Source organism: Triturus cristatus, chromosome 4_1 (assembly GCF_964204655.1).
Source record: "Triturus cristatus chromosome 4_1, aTriCri1.1, whole genome shotgun sequence".
In the NCBI taxonomy this organism is placed as follows: Eukaryota; Metazoa; Chordata; class Amphibia; order Caudata; family Salamandridae; genus Triturus; species Triturus cristatus.
Window position 1 is genome coordinate 264,720,784 of NC_140585.1, and position 23,095 is coordinate 264,743,878.

A 23,095-nucleotide genomic window follows, 5' to 3' on the forward strand; every position below is an offset into this window, starting at 1 on the left:
CTGGGACCCAAAACAACAGTGCTGTGACATCCAACATTGATCAGTGATCGTCTTTAACTGGGACCCACAACAACAGTGCTGTGACATCCAACATTGATCATTGATCGCCTTTAACTCGGACCCACAACAACAGTGCTGTGACATCTAACATAGATCAGTGATCGTATTCAACTGGGACCCACAACGAAAGTGCTGTGACATCCAACATTGATCAGTGATAGCCTTTAACTGGGACCCAAACGACAGTGCTGTGACATCTAACATTGATCAGTGATCGTCTGGACCCACAACGACAGTGCTGTGACATCCAACATTGATCAGTGATAGCCTTTAACTGGGACCCAAAAGACAGTGCTGTGACATCTAACATTGATCAGTGATCGTCTTCAACTGGGACCCACAACGACAGTGCTGTGACATCCAAAATTGATCAGTGATCGTCTTCAACTGGGACCCACAACAACAGTGCTGTGACATCCAACATTGATCAGTGATCGTCTTCAACTGGAACCCACAACGACAGTGCTGTGACATCTAACATTGCAGGATTGGGGTAATGTTCTATGAAGAATACAGCAAGAGTATGTAGCAGTCCGTATATATAACCAAGTTATTGGTGTACTTGCAGTCTTCAGGGTACTTCAACAAGTCACATATATACAAAAAACCAGATTAACTTGGTCTAAAAAATAGGAAGAAAACATTCACCACATCACAGATTCAAACCAATATATGGCATATTAGCTAAATATGGTAGAACAGTAGCAGCCACGGTTCACGATTGGTGACAAACACATAATGGGTCAGGTCCTGCTACCAGACAATGCCCAATAATGATCATGAAGGCATAAAATCTAAATCTGAATAAATCAAATTTGCCAATACATGAAGAATTAACTAGGCCATTTCAAGAAAATCAGGAGTCATTTTTTTACTTGCGTGAAATTCAGAGTATGGAAACAGTGAGGAGAAAGTCATCATTAGACATAAACATACCCGCAGATGAGAGGCAAGGAGGAAGGGGCTCAGCCTCTGTATTCTGTCAATATTTACCTGTATTGTAGGCTTCTCCTTCTCCCGACCGCCACATCTCATTAGTGGCGAGAGAGAAAATGGTCACAGGATTCTTGCCGTCGGCCTGTCTCAGGACAGGATCTTGACCTACTCTGCCCAGTAGCTGCACCCGGTTCAGTGCTGCAAACGTACAGTAAATTAAATCAGGGGGATTGAAACCGAACAGAACCAGCTTTCCTGTAAAATCAACGTGTGAAGAAGTAAGCTCGCTTGAGAAGGCATGCAGTTCTAGTGACTGATTAATAGATGTACTCCGAGGGCTTAATGTACAATTGCAGGATTAAGTAATATAAATTTACAAAAAAAACATGCACACAGGATTTGACCTCTACTTTAATCAGGGGTCTATAAGTAATGGTAAGTTGTGTTTCAACACCCACCCACCCATCATCATCAACACACTGTGTGACCCTGCTTCTAGCAAGGCCCCAAAAAGCCTTAATGAAGATGCACCAGCTTACTGGCATGATGGGATAACTAGAGGCACATATTATATCTGGACCCTAATGACCATCTCAACATTCTCTGAAGGCAGATAGCAGATCACTTTTAGAAGATGAGCTGTGACTAAACAGGATTTATCCTTTTCCTTAATGATGTCCAAGATGCACAACTGAAGTGAAATTTGGTGTTAGAGATGGGTTACTTACATCTCTCCAGAACAAGGGAAGCTGCATCGCTCAGATTGCGCCTGGTAAATTGCCGAAAAATCTGTATCAGAAGAAAGGGTACAAGATTAGTGAAAGAGGAACATGACACTTGGCTGATGTAAGAAACTGGATTATTTTTTGGGGAGGGTGACTGTCCACCTTAAGGAATAATCACACCTGTTCTCAGGGTCAACCATCAAAGTCACTAAATTAATCCAGGGTCAACCCCTTTGTAGCTAAGGCAGACAACCTTAGCTTAGGGTAACGTGTAAAGTATTTTGCAGTACCAGAACAGTTGTAAAGGGAAAACATCAAGCAGTAAAACCGAATTAAAAAAATAGATGACATTTTAATAAACAAGATTACAACAAAAAAACAAAATCTAATAAATGGAGCTGGAGATATGATTTATTTTCTAAGTTTTAAGTAGAAATACAGCCACAAAGCACGAAAGCGCCAATGATAGGCTATGGAAGTGGTTGACTAGGACATAGGCCCGCTTTGAGGCCGACCCGATGGAGCCCTGATCTGAATAGAAGTGAATCTCTCCCGGTGAAAGTCTGGAAGTCCAAAAGCTTCTAGGTTCCAAAGTAGAAAGGTTCTTTGTCACTTTTCTCAAGTAAAACGTTGACCTTTCTACTAAGTCCCAAAAAGCACACAGGAATACACTTCTATGACTCCCATGACGTCAGGGGAGGGCACTTGGAGCCTATCGGGGTATCAGGCAGAGGCCAACATCAAAGTCCAATCCAAGTACTGTTGCCACTGGTCAGTTGAGCACCACAGGAAAAAAGCCTCTTGAAGCTTGTGGTGTGCAGGTAGCCACTTAGATGGTCATTCAACTGACCCCTGGAATCTATTTTGTTTTGCCCTGGTATAAGTGGGGGCAGGTACAGTACTTCAGGGCTCCTCTGAAGTCACAAACAACAGGTCTAGTCCTATTCTGTTCTTCTACAGGTCCAATAAGTGTTCAGAGGATGAAAACTTGGGGTTCCACATTGATGCCTGGCACCAGCTTTTTGATGAGGACGACTCCTGGCCCTTTCCCAAGTTCCTGGGGGCAACCTGATCTGCTTCTTCAGTGGTTTCTGTTTGCCTTACTGCAAACAGGTCCAGGATACCACATTTCCAAGATGGCTAAAGTCTTTGGCCAATCCAAATTTGGACTCTGAGTGTTGGGGGCGTGTGGGAGAATCATAAGGAAATTACAAGACCAGTGATTTTTCACATCAAACACTAAAATCCAGTTTGAAGCAGGCCCTGTTCCCCCAAAAAACAGGGGACAGAGGTCTGACAGGACAAAAGGAGGGTCCTGCATCACCCAGACAGGCAATACACAAGAACTGTCCAAGTGAGGAAATATGAATTTTGTGATCAGTTATGTCCCCTATCGTAGACCCCAACGGCTCCATGTGCATGCTATAAGTACATGTATGTTCCCTCCAGTTCTAGTTATGAAGACGCAAATACATGTGCGTCCACCGTCAACATGTCCTCTTTCAGATCCACCATGAATGGGTCAGATATTTCATTCCTAAGTATGAAAGGCCACCGACTTTATGTGGTTCACTTTCCACATTTTACAGATTCAGGCGAGTAGGCCCTGAATTTTGCCATCAAGCCTTTTCCTGCCTTCTGCCTCTGAAAGCTCCAGTCCGAGCATGCATCTGTATCCATGAACTTTGTCCTACTCCCTGCGCGGCTAACGGTGCCTGATCCAGCCTGTTGCCTGCCAAAAACTGTATTTCACCTTCAAGATTATCTACTCCGCTCCTCATCCGATGCATTCCTGTCTAGTAGTTTAGGTAAACATTCTTCCAGCTACCGTGCAAAGGGCCAGGCCTCACTGTCCTCATGCAAGTAATTCATAGCCCCTGTTACCATGGAAGATTCCTGCCCCCTCGCATCTCATGTAGACACTTAGACGCTTGTACACGCACTAACAGTCAGTATAGAATAGATTTCATCCTAGAGACCTTTCCTTTTGGATAATACAGTTCTTTAAACATAAGATATTAGATATGATTTGGGATTAGGTTGACATGACCCCCCAGACTTCTGTCTCCACATGTAGAGCTAAATGTCAAGTCCCCTTCACCCTCTAGTTGCACGTCAATCACACGTCATGCGGCTGCGCACGCATCTCTGCCAAATATTTCTGCTGACATTGCAGGATTCTCTTATGGATCCACCCACTTGTGACATCATGTTTAATGACGTATTTTAGTTACACCCATGTTTACGCCTTTTTTCGTTACGTATGTGTATTATATCTGTATTATCAGCTGTTACGCCTCTTGCATCTGTCTTAATGTAATGCTTTCCATATAAATACCATTACTTGTCAATAATGTATTGCCTTCCTTCCTGAACCCTCATGGTGATGGAGTGTGAAGCCTGCAATTCGAATTGTATTTCCTTTGTAGAGGAATAAAGCCTTTTAGAACCTCTAATACCACGGATTCTGCCTCTTATATTTACTGAGTTATTCTTACTAGACTTTACCGCATAAAAAATAGTACCGGTAATGAAATATTTACCACAGAAATTGGCGCCCGAACAGGGACACTTTCTCATCTCACGCGCCGGAGGTGCGTTGCAGGCCCGGTCTCCTGCCACAGCTGAACGGACAAAAACGCGTACCTGCAGGATTTCCTGTATCTCCCTCCGGCCAAGCGGAGGTGACTGAGGCTGCGATCAACACCCAGACGAGGCGGTGAGAAGTGCGAAGTATCCCGACCAGAGCCTAGCTGAGAGAGCAAGATCCGAGGTATACAGAGGCCCACCAGGTTCCGAAGTTCCGAGTCCAGTCGAGTCGAGTCCAGTCCGGTCCAGTTCAGTTCCGAGGCCTTCCGTTCCGAGCTACCCGGTGAGTACCATTGCCGGGGAGGCATTTAAACGTGCACATAGTCTGTGCCGGTCAAGACGGGTTTGGGTACACAAATCCGGTCTGCACTGTTTCAGCAGTGTATCTGTACTGTTTAGCAGTATATCTAGTATGTCCTGCATATAATTAAGTATTATTTAGTGTTAGTATTATGTCAGTAACTAGTTTCTTATTAGTCATCATTATTCGTTAAATGTCAAATATTAAATGTTTTTATACGTTCTATACATTGTGGTATGAATGACTGTTCATTATTGTGTTTATTTGTATTAAGGTTGTTTAAGATTAAGTAACCAGATCTAAAAATGCCGTTCTTTTCGAAATTAAGACAGATCAAAACTAGAAAAGGGGTACTCGAAGAAGCTGTTCCCAACCCACCTAGGGACACTCCAGGGTACTTTATGTATCATAAGCATGGCCTAGATGCCGTGTTATTTCTTGATTTATGGGTGGACTACACCAAGGATTTACCAGAGAGTCAAAGATGGCCCGCAGCGGGGACCTGGGATGCAGATTGCATCATGAGAGTAGAAGAAGAATTATGGAAAAAGAAAGCCAGACAGTCACAGAAAGATGCCATTGAATTATGGCGTAAAGAATCATATAGACGTACAGAAAAGGCGCTCAGACAGGAAGAGAAAGGTAGGGAGAATTCGAATAAAACCCGAGAAAATGTATTAATAGAGGAAGGTACCCGAGTTAAATCGGAACAAGTAGATAGACAAAGAAACACTGTTATGAATGGTATGTATCCTCTTCTGGCCGAAGGATTACCTAAGGCTACCCCGGAAATACCAAAAGACTTGACTCCTCCATTGCTCCCGACAAAAGCACATCCTAAAACAGCAAAGGACGTTTTCCTTTCCTCCTATTTAGATGACGTAGCTCCCGAGTATGCTAATACCATACCACACACACCGCTTGCCGATGGTGTTCAACACCAAGAGCATCCGTCTGTATCTCCGCAGCACCAAACTCCTGCACTAGTTTCAACAGGTCCGTCCGTTTCTACTGTTTTTCCCGCATCTACAATTTCCATCTTACGTCCAACAAATCCTTTCTTGCCCAGCACCTCAGACGGTGCTGCAGGAGGTACGACAGACATGTTTGCCACACCACCACGAAATAAACAGACCCTTAGAGATTTAGCACTTCAACGTACACCCCATCTAGTGACATCCGACATGTTTAGAGAACATCTTGTGGATTGTAGATACGATCCAGTGCCAGGTAAACAGGACAGATTGCTAATATCATCACTACGTATAAGACGGGCTACATTGTATTTAATGACGATACCAGGAATGGTTGAGCACCTAGACAATATATATCACTTTGTCCAAACAGGGCGAGGCCCAGAAAGTATTAACGAAGCTATGGAGTACCAGAAAGTGGATGTACAAAGACAACTACTACGTTTTTTCATAAACTGCGTGATCAGGAACCAAGACAGGCCTGGGGCAGATCATGATACCATGCAAAAACTTGCCAAATGGGGTCAGAACATATCAGAAGAGAAACATGATAAACAGTCATGCATAGTAGTTATGTGCCGAAAGATCCGCAAAGAAGTAGAACGAATACATAAAGAAAGACGAGAAGCAGACAGAATTGAATCAGAGGGAGAGGAGGAGCAAGAATCAGAACAAATAGAAACGATAGCTTACGTAGGTAGAGGAAGACCCCATAATAATACTAGAGGCTTCAATGATCCGATATGTCCGATACGTCCAGAATGTAATAGACATTTTCAAACCCCTATGTTAAATACAAGGTCCCCTGAACACCTATTCCAAGCCGCTGATAACCTACTCCGAGACCGAAGGGGGTACCATATGCTCAATTCCATGGATGAACAAGAATTAGCCAGGTCAGCAGTACAATGGGCCGACAGTCCCGACAAATACAGTGAAGATGCACTAGCACACACGTTTCTGAATCTCGCCCCAGACGAACAGCGTTTAGCTAGTATATACATGATTCAACACCTCCTTATATTATATAAAAGTCAACACTCCGATCCTGGACCCTTACCTGACATATTGACCGAATTACTCACGAATAAATGGAGAGGGTCAGGTACTGATTTGATTAAAGAAATTCTAGAATTTCGAAAACAGTATATAACTTTCGTGTGCCCAGAACACGTTCCAGTTCCCACTATGGGAAGAAAAATGTATCACATAGATAGACTGAATCCGTTACGCGAAGTACACCCAATCAGAGGTGAAGATAATACCTTTAAACGCGTGTTTGTGTACACGCCTATAACTAAAATTGAATTACTAGAAATGAAGAAAGTAGTACCCAGCCATGACAAGGATCCAGCAGGTTTCCACCGTGAGATAAAAGACATGCTACTCATGGGAGAGTATACCTACCCCGACATTATGAAAATACTGAAAGTGTTAATGCCTGCCGGTGTTTACGAGAAACTCAAAGAAAAGGAATGGGAGGTGGGAGACCAAAAGATAGATTGGACAGCATTAGAAAACGAAGAAAAGGCCCGAGCTGCAGGAGCAGGGCTTGGGGAAAAGACTACAGCACTACCAGGATTACTAGTACAGGTACTGCCACGTTTATTAACTACGAAAAAGGAGGACTGGGGTGCAATCTCAGCCTGTAAACAAAAGCAAGATGAAGACACTAGTGATTTCTATTCCCGATTTGAAAAATGTTTTGGTATAAATAGTGGCATAAAAGCAAGTAGCGAGTCATATCCACATTTGTTTGTGACAAAATTAGTTGAAAATTCCCTACCGCAAGTTAAGAATAGAGTATTGAAATTTGAGAGTACCTGGCAGGGTAACACCCCGTCACAGATGTTACAGATGTTACAATATCACCACAATAGAATTAGAGAAGAACAAGAACACGAACAAAGACGTATGAAAGATACAAAAATGAAAATGCTTGTTGCTCAGTCAGTTCCAGCTGATGGTCACCAAAAGGGTGATTCAACAGGTCCAGTTAAAGGGACATGTAACTATTGCAAACAACAAGGTCATTATATACACGATTGTCCAGTTTTGAAACATAATATCGCCACGGGTAGAACTCAGGAAAGACCACGTCCACCTAGACAGGATCAGAATCAACAACAAATTCCTCAGCATGCACAACATAGGTCAGCTCCGCAACAACTAGCTCCGCAACAGGCAGCTCCACAACAGACCGTAGCACCACCACCAGCGCAGCCTATTGCTGCCACACAAGCGACAACGCAACAGATGTACCAGTATGCACAAGCAGATTATCCTGATTATCAGCGATACACATGAAATAGCCTAGAGAGGGAAGTTGGCTTACCCCTTATTGAGGTTCCTGTAGATCAAGAGGGACCTTATGTACATAGTGAACTATTAGGGGAAGACAGAAAGTTTTTACTTGATACAGGGGCAAGCAGAACAACTATACGACGCAGTGAAGTTCCAGGGGCACCCCTCTCAGGCTCACAAAATATTTCCCTTGGATTCTCAGGAAAACCTATAATTAATGACGTAACACAGCCCCTTCCACTTACGGTTGGTCCATTGACACGAACTACAGATTTATTGCTTACTAAATCATGTCCAGAAAACTTGTTAGGTATAAAAACATTGAAAGCTCTAGGAGCTATAATATGTTGTTCTCCGGAAGGAGTACGATTATTTTTACGTGATTTTAAAGGTCACTACGTGTCCAGAGACATGGATCACCGGCTGCAGAGCTTACCTACGCATTTATGGGCACAAGGCCCCACTGATGTTGGTTGCATGAACATTACACCATATCGAGTCACACTAAAAACAGGAGTAGTACTACCACGAATGCGACAATATAGGTTACCACCAGATGCTGTTGCAGCCTTACTGCAAATCATTGACGAACTCATTGCACAAGGAGTGGTTGTCGAAACCGACTCCAATGTATGCAATTCCCCGATAATTCCGATTCTTAAGAGAACGGATCCAAAAGCATCACCAGTATATCGATTAGTTATTGACCTGCGCGAATTAAATAAATGTATTGTACCACAATACCCTGTGGTCCCAGATATCTCTTCATTACTAACTGCTATTGATTCAGAAGCAACGTTCTTCACTGTAATTGATCTCAAGAATGCTTTCTTTAGCGTCCCAATAGATCCGGAAAGTCAATATCTGTTCGGATTCAGTTTAAATGGACGAAGTTTTAAATTCACACGCGCACCTCAAGGATTTACAGAAAGCCCCAGCATCTATAGCCAAGCACTAAAACGAGAACTTGACAGTATCCACATGCCAGTTAACACTGCCTTGCTTCAATATGTCGATGATCTGTTGATCACCGCCCGAAGCGAACATGAATGTGAAACAGCGTCACTGACGGTTTTAAAATTTCTGGCCGACAAGGGGCACAAGGTGTCCCCTTCTAAGCTGCAATTCTGTGTCCCGCGAGTTGTCTACCTTGGGCACTCGCTGTCCAAGGAGGGAAGACAGCTTACACCCGACCGCATCCAGTTAATTGCTAACATGCCACCACCCAAGACACAAAAGGGGGTGCGGGCTTTTATAGGCCTCACTTCATACTGGAGGCAGTGGATCCCTCAATATGCATTTCTAGCAAAACCACTCATCCAGTTGACAACACAGGAGGCCGCCACACCGACTGTCCTCCCTTAGACTCAAGAACATACACATGCTTTTGAAAACTTAAAGAAAGCTTTATGCCAAGCACCTGTTTTAGCAACACCATGTTACAATAAACTGTTTACACTATTTGTTACAGAACGCGAAGGTACTGCCTTGTCAGTACTCACTCAGGAACAAGCAGGATCACACAAACCATGTGCTTATTTCTCTAGTACATTAGATCCAGTAGCTCAGGCTCTTCCTGCGTGCCTGAAATCAGTGGCAGCAACAGCTTTAGCAATCAGACAAAGCGATGCCATAGTGTTAGGACATCAATTGACAGTACAAGTACCACACGCAGTAGAGGTTCTCTTGAACCGCACACAAACACAACACTTGACTATAGCGAGACTCACCGGTTACGAATTGACATTGTTTCAGCCACACATAGAAATCAGACGTTGTAATACGTTAAATCCTGCCACACTTTTGCCAGTAAATGGAACAGATCCATTAGCACATGATTGTATTGAAGTCATTACTATCACGACAAAACCCAGACAAGACTTGACAGATATCCCTTTATTAGACCCAGACTTGACATTGTATGTAGATGGTTCATGTATGAGAACAAGTACAGGAGAGTTAGTGGCCGCTTACGCAGTCACAACAGACACTGAAGTCATTGAAACAAATTGCATTAACATTTTGTCAGCTCAAGCAGCAGAGCTCATCGCTCTGACACAAGCCTGTATTCAAGCTAAAAATAAGAAAGTCAACATATACACAGATTCACGTTATGCATTCGGAGTCGTCCATGACTTCGGCGTACTGTGGCGAGAGAGAGGTTATTTAACTTCTCACGGTGCCCACATCCAACACGGACCCCTCATTCAAGCCCTATTAGACGCGATTCATCTACCTACTGCAATATCGATTATGAAATGCAAAGCTCATACAAAAGTTACCGATATCATTTCTCAGGGTAATGACCTAGCTGACAGAACAGCTAAACAGACTGCTCAGAACCAGACTCATACAACTGATGCGACAAAGACAATAGTTCCGACACCAACACATTGCATGACAGTTAAGGATCCCGCCCTTGATATAATTGACATACAGACACATGCTACACCAGAAGAAATAAAGAAATGGACTGAATTAGGAGGGATCCAAACGGATCAAGGATGGATGACGAAGGAAAAATCTATATGGTTTCTTCCCGATTCCATGGTTCAAGTCATCATTAACACAATACACAGTCCAGCGCACCTAGGAGAAAAAGCTATGCTAGACAGTATTCAACACATTTGGTTCAACAAACACTTGCGAGCAGCAGCCAAACAGAAAGTACGTACCTGTATGATATGTTGTCAGTTTAATCCAGGTAAAAGCATCCCCGTAGAGCAGGGTGGATTTCAACCTCCCGATCATGCTTTTGAAGTCCTCCAGATGGATTATATCCAGATGGAACAATGTCGAGGATTCAAATATGTTCTCGTAGTTGTCTGTGCTCTTTCCCGTTGGACAGAAGCCTACCCGGTTTCAGATTACACTGCCCCGACTACTGCCAAACAGTTAGTTCGAGAATTCTTCCCACGGTATGGTTTGCCACGTGTTGTATACTCAGATAACGGCCAGCCATTCTCATCCGAATTAATGAAACACGTTTCACTTTTGTTAGGCTACCAATGGAAATTCCACTGTGTCCGACATCCTGAGGCAGCAGGTCTCGTGGAACGCCATAATCAAACTCTGAAAATTAGATTGTCCAAAATATGTAGAGAAAAAGGTGTCGATTGGATAGTAGCCTTACCAGTTGCACTCTTTTACATGAGAATGGTAGCACATTCTCGAACAGGGCAATCCCCGTACGAGGTGATCTTCGGTAGACCACCAAATATGTGGGGGACGCCTATACCTCGCAAAATCACTGATGTTGACTGTAATATGCTGACAGATTACCTGGCTTCCTTGATGTCTGCACTACAATCTTGTCGTTCACAGGTAGCTGCAGCTTTTCCCGATAACACTGAGGTGAAGCCCCATGACGTGGTTCCAGGTGATCTGGTTCTGGTACGGAATTTCGACCAGAAGACCCAACTGGAGCCTAGGTGGAAATCGCCAAAGCTTGTTCTACTAGCAACAAGGACAGCCGTAAAGATCGAGGGACGTAAAGGATGGTTGCACTCGAGTCATATCAAGAAATTTTATGGACTACCGACCGATATGAACACTCAGCCTTGTATTCCCTCACAGACTGATTCAAAGCTCCCCTTGGTTGAACCCATGAAAACTGAACTTTATAAACTAAAATTAAGGTCTAGCAAGTCAGACAATTTGATTGTTTAAGTCCTCTCCAAGGTGAATCGGTTGAATTTGTCTCTGACATGTATCCTCTAGACCAAAATAGAGAGAGAAATAGACAGAAAAAGCTGAAAAAACATGCGTACTGTAAATCACTTCGTAGTCACTGCACAGTAACATTATTAATTTTGTTTTCTCTAAGTCTTCTGATCATCATTTTCAGTATATTGCTGCATATGTATTACCCTATTTCTAAACGTGCTTACAATGTTACCGCTGAACATTCTTTTAGTGAATTACCTCCGCATGAGTTGTCCTATAGATTTGCGCTGCGCAACAACACATTCATTAGTATGTTACATCATTCCCATCAGACCAGCAATGCTACAAATTGTTGGATATGTGGCCGACTCCCTCCCTATCAGAACTATAAGGGAGTTTTGCCCCTCTTTCCGTATCCGTTCACACACAATGGCTCCTGCGGAGCATGGTTTAGTTTGATTAATTCCCTAGATTCAAATTCCGCAGTTTATCAAGACAACTGGGTATGGGGAAACCTGAACCTAGTGTTGCTTAAAGTCTGCTACCCTAACAAGGAGGGACTTCCCAAAAGAACAGGAACTGATCTAGAAAATGATGTATATGGATTAGGAAATTTTACACTTAACCTCATGATCCTGAATGTTGAATCCGAAGCCACACCAATCTTGCCCGCTATGTCAGTATTCCCAGTTAAAGGGGAATTATGTGTAAGAAAGAATGGTTCCATACACATGGGCCATAGTAAATGCACCACTGTAATAAAATTCAGTGATCAAGGCAAATCTACATTTAGAGCTTCCCGTCATTCTTACTTCATATGTGGCCAGACCGCATATATATGTCTACCTCTAGATTGGGATGGTACCTGTTACATAGCAATCCTTCTGCCACCTGTTTTCCTAGCGCCTCCTGATTATCACAGAAATACCCATTTAGTACACAATAGACAGCAGAGAGATCTCCCGATTGTCGACTACACTGAAACGGCATGGGAACAATATACAGATTTCAATAAAGGTTTCTTTCCCTATATAGGTACAGTCACTAATAGTAAGCTGATACGTAGATTAACTAGAACCCTTGAAGCAGTAGTAAACGAGACTACTTCCGCCTTAGGCAATTTAACAGAAGAGCAGTCTGCTATGCGGATTGTTGTGCTTCAAAATCGTCTTGTCCTTGACGTCAGCCTGGCTGATAGGGGCGGAGCTTGTAGGGTCATCGGATCAAGTTGCTGTGTTTTCATACCAGAAAACTCGCCGTCAGTATATAAAGCCATAACTCGCCTTCATAAGATTATAAGCCAGATACACCAGAGTCCAGGCACCTGGACTTGGTCCGGTTGGTTCTGGAGCGTGTTGTCAGCCTGGGGATGGAGGATCCTATCCTTCCTAGGTATTGGCTTTCTCATACTATTCAGTTGCTGCTTATGTCTACAATGTGGGCCAGCGATTTGTGGCCTGTGTGCCACATCGTGTATCCCACCTCCAAGTTTTCGTTCAAAATCCCGGAAGAAGAAAGAAGAACAAATGATGCTATATGAACAGATCGATGGATTGATGAAGATCGATATCTCCTGAGGGTCCGTAGGGGACAAGGAGGGAATGAGGAAATATGAATTTTGTGATCAGTTATGTCCCCTATCGTAGACCCCAACGGCTCCATGTGCATGCTATAAGTACATGTATGTTCCCTCCAGTTCTAGTTATGAAGACGCAAATACATGTGCGTCCACCGTCAACATGTCCTCTTTCAGATCCACCATGAATGGGTCAGATATTTCATTCCTAAGTATGAAAGGCCACCGACTTTATGTGGTTCACTTTCCACATTTTACAGATTCAGGCGAGTAGGCCCTGAATTCTGCCATCAAGCCTTTTCCTGCCTTCTGCCTCTGAAAGCTCCAGTCCGAGCATGCATCTGTATCCATGAACTTTGTCCTACTCCCTGCGCGGCTAACGGTGCCTGATCCAGCCTGTTGCCTGCCAAAAACTGTATTTCACCTTCAAGATTATCTACTCCGCTCCTCATCCGATGCATTCCTGTCTAGTAGTTTAGGTAAACATTCTTCCAGCTACCGTGCAAAGGGCCAGGCCTCACTGTCCTCATGCAAGTAATTCATAGCCCCTGTTACCATGGAAGATTCCTGCCCCCTCGCATCTCATGTAGACACTTAGACGCTTGTACACGCACTAACAGTCAGTATAGAATAGATTTCATCCTAGAGACCTTTCCTTTTGGATAATACAGTTCTTTAAACATAAGATATTAGATATGATTTGGGATTAGGTTGACATGACCCCCCAGACTTCTGTCTCCACATGTAGAGCTAAATGTCAAGTCCCCTTCACCCTCTAGTTGCACGTCAATCACACGTCATGCGGCTGCGCACGCATCTCTGCCAAATATTTCTGCTGACATTGCAGGATTCTCTTATGGATCCACCCACTTGTGACATCATGTTTAATGACGTATTTTAGTTACACCCATGTTTACGCCTTTTTTCGTTACGTATGTGTATTATATCTGTATTATCAGCTGTTACGCCTCTTGCATCTGTCTTAATGTAATGCTTTCCATATAAATACCATTACTTGTCAATAATGTATTGCCTTCCTTCCTGAACCCTCATGGTGATGGAGTGTGAAGCCTGCAATTCGAATTGTATTTCCTTTGTAGAGGAATAAAGCCTTTTAGAACCTCTAATACCACGGATTCTGCCTCTTATATTTACTGAGTTATTCTTACTAGACTTTACCGCATAAAAAATAGTACCGGTAATGAAATATTTACCACACAAGCATTCAGTTTTCTCCCCTTCAAGTGCACCAAAGTTTTACACGTGCTTGTGACAGATCTGTCAGGCAGGGTTTGACACTGTTGTGCAAAGAAGATTGCCCAGGGCCTCCACCCTCCTGAATATTCTACTGAGTGTGGATGCTTCATCCCTTTGTCTTCTGGACAGTAGATTGTATAGTTCCTGGGAGGAATAGTACACCTCATTCAGGCAGAGTACAAGCTGAGAGCTATTGGAAAGTTAATGCAAGTTTGCCTGTAGGTGCTCCAGGAAGGATAAAGGTACCTTTATGAAACATACTTTTCCTTAATATTTATTAAAATTCAACTTCTACATTGAATTGGATTTTTAATAAATATTAAAAATAGTGATTTAATTATTTTTCTAGCCAGTCCCACTTTCGAGATAGAGCATTATTCTTTTAATGTGTACTCTTGTTTTCTACACAGGACAGCTAGACCTGCCACAGTAAAAATAGCTTTTTGGGCCTTGGGTCTTTAGGGACATGGTAATATTCATTTTCTACATATTCTACTTTCAAATACCATGCATGCACCCTGCATTGTGGGCTGCAAGGTCTATATCGGGGTTATTAAAAGGGAGGTCTTTACCTGCCACAAAGTGTTATTTTGACAGGTTGTACTGCAGGTTTTACACCGCAGCAGTCAGGGTACACATGGTAGGCCGTAAGTCATGCCTGCACTGTCACTACAGTGGATGGCACAGTAAGTGCTGCTATCCACAAGTGGAGATCAACTTCAAGGCCCTGGGTGTATTTCCACACCATCTACCAGGAACGTACACAGAAGCTGGATGTGCCACTCAAGAATAACCCAATTTAACCATGTTTAAAGGGGAGCACAGGCACTTTACTCCTGGTTAGCATGAGTAAAGTACACAGAGTTCTCAAGCCAGCAAAACCAGTGTCCAGAAAAAGGCAAAAAATATGTGGTGCACCTGCAGAAAAAGGTGGATTTCCTTCAGCTGCCAAATCTAGAAAAACAAAGAATATAATTACTGATAAGGACTACTAAACCCACCCCACTAGGCACATTCTTTCTCTCTTTTATGTTTCATCTGCAGAAAAAGACGTCATGGCCGTCAGTTTCAGCCTCTTTTACGCAATACTATGGTGTTCCCAGGGTCCCTGACAATTCTGTTGAACAAATGTACAGTTCTTTTTCACCACTTCTGCTGAGCTCATTTCTATAAATTCTCTATACCTATCCTTACCTGGTGGCACTCATGAATGCCCCTTCTACTCATACCTAATCCAGTTTCATGTGTTCTCATTCTAGGAGTGTAAATGATAAATAATTATTTTACTTGTAATTTATGAAGGACAACATCACATATTCCTCAACACCCCTCTTTACAATTCTATATACATTTAAATGCTTGAGCCTCTCCTCATAGGACTTGAGTTTTATTTAAACTATGCAGTATCTGTCTTTGTCTTCTTGAGAAATACTACAGATTAGAATTTGGTGGAAGCAGTTTGCGGCAATAGCTCCCTTTTTTGATGGTTATACCTCTCCCTATGCAGGAATGCCCTCAGGGTAGACGTTTTGCATCCAAAATAGCTCAAAGATACACGAGGGAAAGGAGTATTTGTGAGCAAGTCTACTGGGTCAGATGCATCAAAGATAACAAGAAATCTGTGGGTCTAAGTCTTGTGCTGTTCAGCTAAAATTAAAGAGTGCGCCTAAGGTTGACTGTGAAAAACACAACAGCCAGGGGATTTCATTGTTCAGCTGACGTCCAATAGGACCTTTAAAAACGAAAGAAGGAGGCCAGAGTATAACGTTATCCCTGTGGGAATACAATTAATGGTTTCTCTGTTGAGAAGGTTTTAAGATGTATCTTTGCGCGTATCTACAAATATTTTTGGGTGGAAATAAATTAAATAATGAAGGTGGTCTGCCATGTCACCAGTTTGACTTCATCGGTAGCAAAGGATATGAAAGGTGTATAAGCCACAAGAGATTAAAATATAAAAAAGCAAATGACCCACTGCCCTTAGAAAAGGCAGTTTGTACAGTCTCTCTTAATTTGCATTGACCCAGCAGGACAATCCCTGGTTTAAACCAACACATTTATAGCAGTTCCCAGAAACTACCTAGAACTCCGACAATTGTTGTGTTGCAAGTTTACCTAGTTTGAATTATTGCCAGTGCAAATCCAGCATTTTTCCTGCCACCAAGGATTTTACTTCATTCTTTCTTTACTGGATTAATTTGACAACATTGGTTGGAGTAGTTTAATTATTTTATGTGAGTATAACTTGTACTCACTTTATTTTCTAATCCATCACTTTCCTAAGAGGGGCCACATTATGAAAGTAAGGTACATGTTTTAGGTGGCCTATAGAGAGATTTTTGTAAGCTAGTTTTGGCAAACCTAAACACGGCCTTCAGTAAGTGTATATGTGATTCTCTCCTGTCTAGTTAAAGGGTACACATATTATACACTGTGTGAGTGCAAACATTACAATCTATGTTCCACTGTTTAACTTTAAGCGCCTCAAGTTTGGGCACTGTACAGTGTATTTAAATCAAGAGTGCTCAACAGTAGTCAGTGTCACAAATATATGCAAATAAATAAATGTACGTAAAGTAAATATAAATAGGAATAATTTGTAAAGTCTATGGTTATTCTGAAAACGTGGCCTGGTCTGGCCCTCATGGTCCAATATTGGATTGCCCTGACTTTTTAATAACGCATTTCATGCAGCATACCCAGAAATGTAAAGTGTCAAATTTAGAGCTGTTGGTTTTAAAAGTGCATGCCTCTAAACTTAAGAGCATATATGCTAAATGTCCAGAGAGCAGAGCAGTGTATCTGCTTTCATTTGTAAATGCAGCTACAACAAGTGATCTAGGTTATCTCGGTTATTAGTTAAAAGCTGTATAATAATGCAATTTCATTCATAGGTGTGGAATTCTTATTACCAGTTGCCCAGGACATCTTGCTTGGACTCATGAACAAGAAGTCTTCCAGTTTATTTTGTCCCCTGGACAAGTGGGCCCACCCCCGCTGCAGTAAACCCCCTTGGGTTGCCATCATGGTTGCAAGATATGGATCTCTGGGAGAGGATTGTGTGCCACTCATGCAAAATTTCTATCCAACACTGTATATATGATTAATTAAAGTCAAGCCTTTACTATTAGAGCAAGCTCTCTAAGGATATGCTGTGAGCTAAGCCTACATTACTGTCATTGGGTCCAGTATATTTCAGTATAAAAACGTGCAGGCATGTATGCAAAATTTAACAACTTATAATTTAACTGTATTATGTGTGTGTGCATTGGATGTGCACTGCAAGAATGTAGATATGATGCAACAGAGCGCTGAACGCGAGATAGGTTTTATATCAGATTTGTGAAAATTAAAGCAAAGTAGGGAGCAAAAAGCCATCAATGTTAATTCACCAAAATGGAAAGGGTAGCAGAAGTGACATAAAGCACCCTGTGACATCCAGTAAGATCACGGCAGAGAGTTTGTTCTTTCTCTTAGCCATTTATTGTCTGTTGCTGCTGTAGGGCTAAAGGAAGGATATGGTAAGGAAACTACAGAAAGTAAAGAGTCTATACAGCTCTTTTTACTTCCTGTTAACGGCACAGTCTTTATGACCCCTTAATCTTAGGGGAGCAAAGGCAAAACCTCAAGGTGCTCCAGGGAGTAAGAACTACTACCCATAATGACATTTAGGAGTGCAAAGTGAACACTTCTTTAAGTGCAAGAGATTACAGAGGTATGGAGAATTGTGCTACATGAGACCTACTGAGGAGTAGGCTAGTGAGGGAGTGGCAGTACTACATGTGGGAGTGTGTGCGAGTAGAAATGAGTTTGAGTAAGACATCCTCAGGTGGAAGTCAAAATACAGATGAAAACCTTTGAAGAAATGTTACTTGAAAATATAAATTTTCAGTTCTTCAGAGATCAGATAGAGCTTGGTAGATCTGGACAGGGGAGTTCAAGATCCCATGTGCATAGCAGGACAATACCTAGCATCCTGTTTTCTACTTACTCCAATACATGATTTCCAGACTGGCAATGCTACTGCTCTGTATCATGCATGCTCCACCAGATTTTACTCCTGCATGCCAGTCACAGAAGAATTCAAGAGATCACTGCCTTGCAAGTGGTGCAAGAGTTCTTGAATAAGATACAGTGGGTGTCACTGGAGATCTGAGGGTTGGTGGATCCTGTTGTACTTGCAAAAATATTTGATTGGGTATGCTCCTGCTGAAGGATCCTCTTCAGCAAATCAGGTGAATCTCAGGGACGCCACTTAGCAGAGGGTGACTTCTGTTGAGATGGTAAGGGACCAGAGCCTGGACAGTGGTTCTTCAGTCTGCCTTTGGAAGAAAAGCGTCCCTTTGCAGGATAGAGCCGGTTCAACCTAGGTAGTCTTCGTCTGGTGTGCAATGCAAATCCTTGAAATACAGTCGGTGTCAATGAAGAAGTCCAGGGAATCCACACTGTTGACAAGAGTCAACACATGAAGCCATCGAGATAAATCTCAGATAGCCAGCACTGTATTTGCTGTTGTTTGCAGTTAAGGGGAATGAGCACTTTGGTTTTCAATAATGGACTGTCAGCTTCTTGGTGAACTATATTGCAGTCAAGTATCACCACACATGGCTTTCGGGGAAAGTTTCTACTTTTGAATTAGACTATAAAGCAACCAATGTTGGTTATCCACGGACAATGAAAGCTCTTCAATGTCAACTTCAGAAAAAGCATCTAAGTATTTCCATCAGAGGAACAATTTTAACACCGACAAGTGTCAAGCAGCTTCGGTAACTAGAGATGCAGCCTTCATGTAGTGTTTCCATTAGTAATTCAGTATCTTCAAACAACAATAAGGATGACATATCAATCACACCCTGCCAGGCTTATCTTGTGCAAGCATAAATAAGAACATGCTGTTGAGGAATAAACAGAATCAAGTTGTAGTGAACTAGTAATAGCATTGACTTTTTAAAGAAAAGAGTTGGAAGACAATGCTAAACAAGCATTGGCATAGCCAATAGGTTTCGCATTTGGGACCTTATAAGTGTTTAGCCATGCAACAGTTGCATAACTAAATACTTATAAGGTCCCAAAAGCGAGACCTATTGGCTATGCAATGCGGCCGTGCGGCTGCAAAAGTGAAAGTGATCGCGATCGCTGTGAGGCCCCGAAAGTGAAAGTAATCGCGGTAAAGCGCGGCGCGCGCCCGCTCACATGCACTGTAGCTCTAGGCTGGCCTGGTAGCACTTTTTGGAGCCCTCTCAATAAGTCTCGCCAGGCGAGACCTAATAAACGATCATTGGCAAAGCCAATAGGTCTTGCCTATTCAAGATCTATTGGCTTTGCCAATGTGTGTTAGCCATGTTGTACACCAGCATGGCTGCTGTTCAGCATGGCTAAAAGTTATTGGCATAGAGGAGAGTCACCTAGAGTGTCGTAGAGTGAAATGGCGAAGAGTAGAGTGTTGTGGAGTGTCAGAGCATGTCGTGTATAGGAGTGGAGTTGCTTCAACATGAAATACCTTGGAAAAACAAGAGACAAGAGGCGTTTGGAAAAACACAAACTGTTTAATTAAACAGAGAGGCCTGGAGAACAGTTGCGGCCAGGAGAACAGTTGCAGACACATCGTCGGAGGACTGTCTCAAGATACAATCGGTCTGCGGCCTCTTTTTATACAGTTCATTGTAGACAATAAAGTATTTCTGGAGGTCCATGTATGGTAAGGAATGTAAGTTGCTGCCTTTGGAGTCATAAATTAATTGTCTAATGGAAAGAACAAGTGGGTCTCGACTTTCTGTGGACACAATGTGGCCAGTGGGTAAAATGTCCAGATATCAAGCATGGGAAGCGTGCGATCACTGCGTGTGCTGTGTCCTGATTATATGTTCCTAACTCATGTGGCATCTGACTTCATGGTGTTTTGGGAGCGCACATATCCCTTCAGCCATGTGTGCTTTATTGGGGCCAATTGCAGTGGATCATTATAGTGTCGCCACACCTATCTGTGGGATTGATATAGGGTTTCCTGTTTGGGCATTTTTCTGCCAGCTACGTGCCACCCCACCTGTGACCTATCAATCAATGACCTCGGGCCTGGGTCTCAGAGCCTGCTAGACTATGTATTTGCGAGTCGGGTTGATGTGGAGTTAACAACGGTCGAATTCTTGAATAAAGATGCAAATTCGTTCTCATACATGATTGTATTGTTTTTCATATTAACTGACTTTTTCTAATATTAACAGTGGCATAGTGTGGAGTCACGTAGTGTGGCATACACTGGATTGGCATAGAGCAGAGCGGACTGGTGTAGAGTGCATTGGCGTGGTGTGTTGAAGAGTATAGTGGCATAGAGTGCAGTCACATTGAATTCAGCTGCATACAATGCAGTGGCATAGATTAGGGTGCTGCATAGTAGAGTGCAGTGATACAGAATGGATTGTCGCAGAGTAGAGTGGCATAGAGTAGAATGGTGCAGAGTGGAGTGGTATAGAGTTGAGTGATGTAAAGGGCAGTGGCGCAAAGTCGAATGGCATAGAGTGCTGTAGTGTAGAACGTAGAGTCGAGAGGCACAGAGTGGTGCAGAGCAGAGTATAACAGAGTGGTGCAGAGTAGAGTTTGGTGAAGTAAAGCGCAGTGGCATAGAGTTGCAGTGGCCTAGAGTGGAGAAGTGCAGAGGAGAGTGGCATAGAGTTCAATGGCAGAGAGCACAGTGTCGCAGAGTAGAGTGTTAAGAGTGCAGTGGTGTAGAATGTAGTAGAGTGGTGTAGGGACATTTGTGTAGAGTAGAGTTCAGTGGCATAGAGTGCAGTGACAGTGTGGTTGTGTAGAGTGCAGTGGTTAAAAGTAGAGTGGCGTAGAGTGCGGTGGCGTGGAGTAGAGTGGCATAAAGTAGATTGTTTAACAGTAGATTAAAGTGGCGTTGAGTGGAATGGTGCAGGGTAGAGTGCAGTTGCGTAGAGTAAAGTGGCAGAGTAGATTAGAGTGGCCTACTGTGGATTGGCATAGAGTGCAGGGGCATAGAGTGGAGTGTTATATAGTAAAGTACACAGGGGTACAGTGTATTGGCATAGAGTGCAGTGTTACAGTGTGGTGTAAATGTAAATGTAAATTTGATACTTGTATAGCGCACTACTCACCCGCAAGGGTCTCAAGGCGCTTGTACGAATACCGCTGTGGAACCCATCCTGGCTTTCCCTGTGAGGCGTCCACTCCTGGGCACCCCCAAGGTGGAGGCCAGGCATCCTTAGCGTTGTGGGGGCCGTTGTGGAGATTAAGCAAGCTATTGCCCAGAGTTGCAGAGTGGGACTCCATGATTGGAATAGGCACCGAGGCGAAAATTATCAGGTCCGTGGAATTTTTGAGCCCAAGACCCGCCGAGGCGGGGAATTGAACCCTGGTCCCGGGCTAGACCTCTGCATCAAGGTATGCCGCTCTAATCATTGAGCCACACTGGTGTAGAGTACAGTGGCATAGAATGGAGTTGTGCAGAGTAGATTGGTGCGGCCTACACTGGAGTGGTGGAGAGTGTAGTGGCAAAGAGTGGTATAGAGTAGCATGGCGAAGAGTCCATTGGCATAGAGTAGAGTGGTACAGGGTAGAGAAGAGAGGCGTAGCGTGAAGTGGCATAGAATGGAGTGGAGTGGTGCGGCGTGGAGTGGTGTAAAGTGTAGTAGTGCAGAGTAGAGTGCAGTGGCGTAGAACGGAGTATGCATGGTATGGTAGCGCACTGCCATTATAGACAACACATTTTCAATTGAAATGACCATTACATTTGCACAGACATACAGTTTTACTAATAAACTGTACAGTACACAAACGAAAATGTGTGAAAATTGCATCACCTAGTGTAATGATTTGTTTTTATCATATGAAAGTATTTGTTTCCAACACAGTTCAGAATTAACAAAAAATGTGCTTCATTTGTTTTCCTAATTCTGATGCATACTGAAATACTTACACAGTTCATTTAAATGTTGTTGTGTGCTAGAGAAAAAAACCCTTTCCTACCCCCAGTATCCAACAAGATTATCACATAAATCCTCTCACTTTGAGGTCAGAGAAAGAAAAGTAAACAAGCACCCTTGGTGGGGAAACAGCGCCTGACATTTGACCTCAGTCTTTGAATGAACAGCAAACGTGACAAGATAAGAAGATTTAAAGGCCTGTTCACAGAAAGGGAGTTCGTGGAAGAATACAGTAAACACGGTTTAGGCAACGGGAGGGACAAAATGAACCTGGAAAGCATAAAGCAAATAAAGGCAACAAATAGAAAGTCAGAAAATGTGAGTTACAAACCACAAATCCAATGGTAATCACTGTGCAGAATGCACTCCTGGGTCAACTTTCTGAAAGTCCCCAGGATGTCTTTACCAAACCAGACAGCTATGCTGTCTGGTAGGCTGCGACCTAAAAAGGATCAATTTTACAAACGTGTGTGAACCTTCTCTTTCTCTTAGTTTGAATCCACAGGTATTGTAACTCTTTTAACATGAGGCCACTCCCTTTGTATCAACTGATCCTTGACTGTACAAAAGTACTGAAGTAACTTCGTTCTTAAGTCAGAAACAATAATGTCAACCCTTTACATTTCCATCACTTCGCAGAAGCACAATACTCCATCACCCAACAATGGTTTGCACCATTAATAGTACAGTGTATGACCATAGTTGTTCTGTGTACTTAGAGTTTCATAGAGCGTCAAGACACTGAGGCACATATGCCAGTTTGT

The 23,095-nt window shown here is 42.9% G+C and overlaps 1 protein-coding gene across 3 annotated transcripts in view; it reads right to left on the reverse strand.

Moving 5' to 3' along the window:
* SSBP1 (single stranded DNA binding protein 1) overlaps positions 1-23,095 on the reverse strand; it is a 141,853-nt gene that overhangs the window by 79,584 nt on the left and 39,174 nt on the right. For all 3 annotated transcript variants that reach the window (XM_085652013.1, XM_085652014.1, XM_085652015.1), the window contains exons 3-4: positions 1,725-1,785; positions 1,054-1,194 (exon numbers count right to left, since the gene is read on the reverse strand). In XM_085652013.1, the coding sequence (XP_085508139.1) occupies positions 1,054-1,194; positions 1,725-1,785 (202 nt within the window). The remainder of the gene's footprint in view (positions 1-1,053; positions 1,195-1,724; positions 1,786-23,095) is intronic.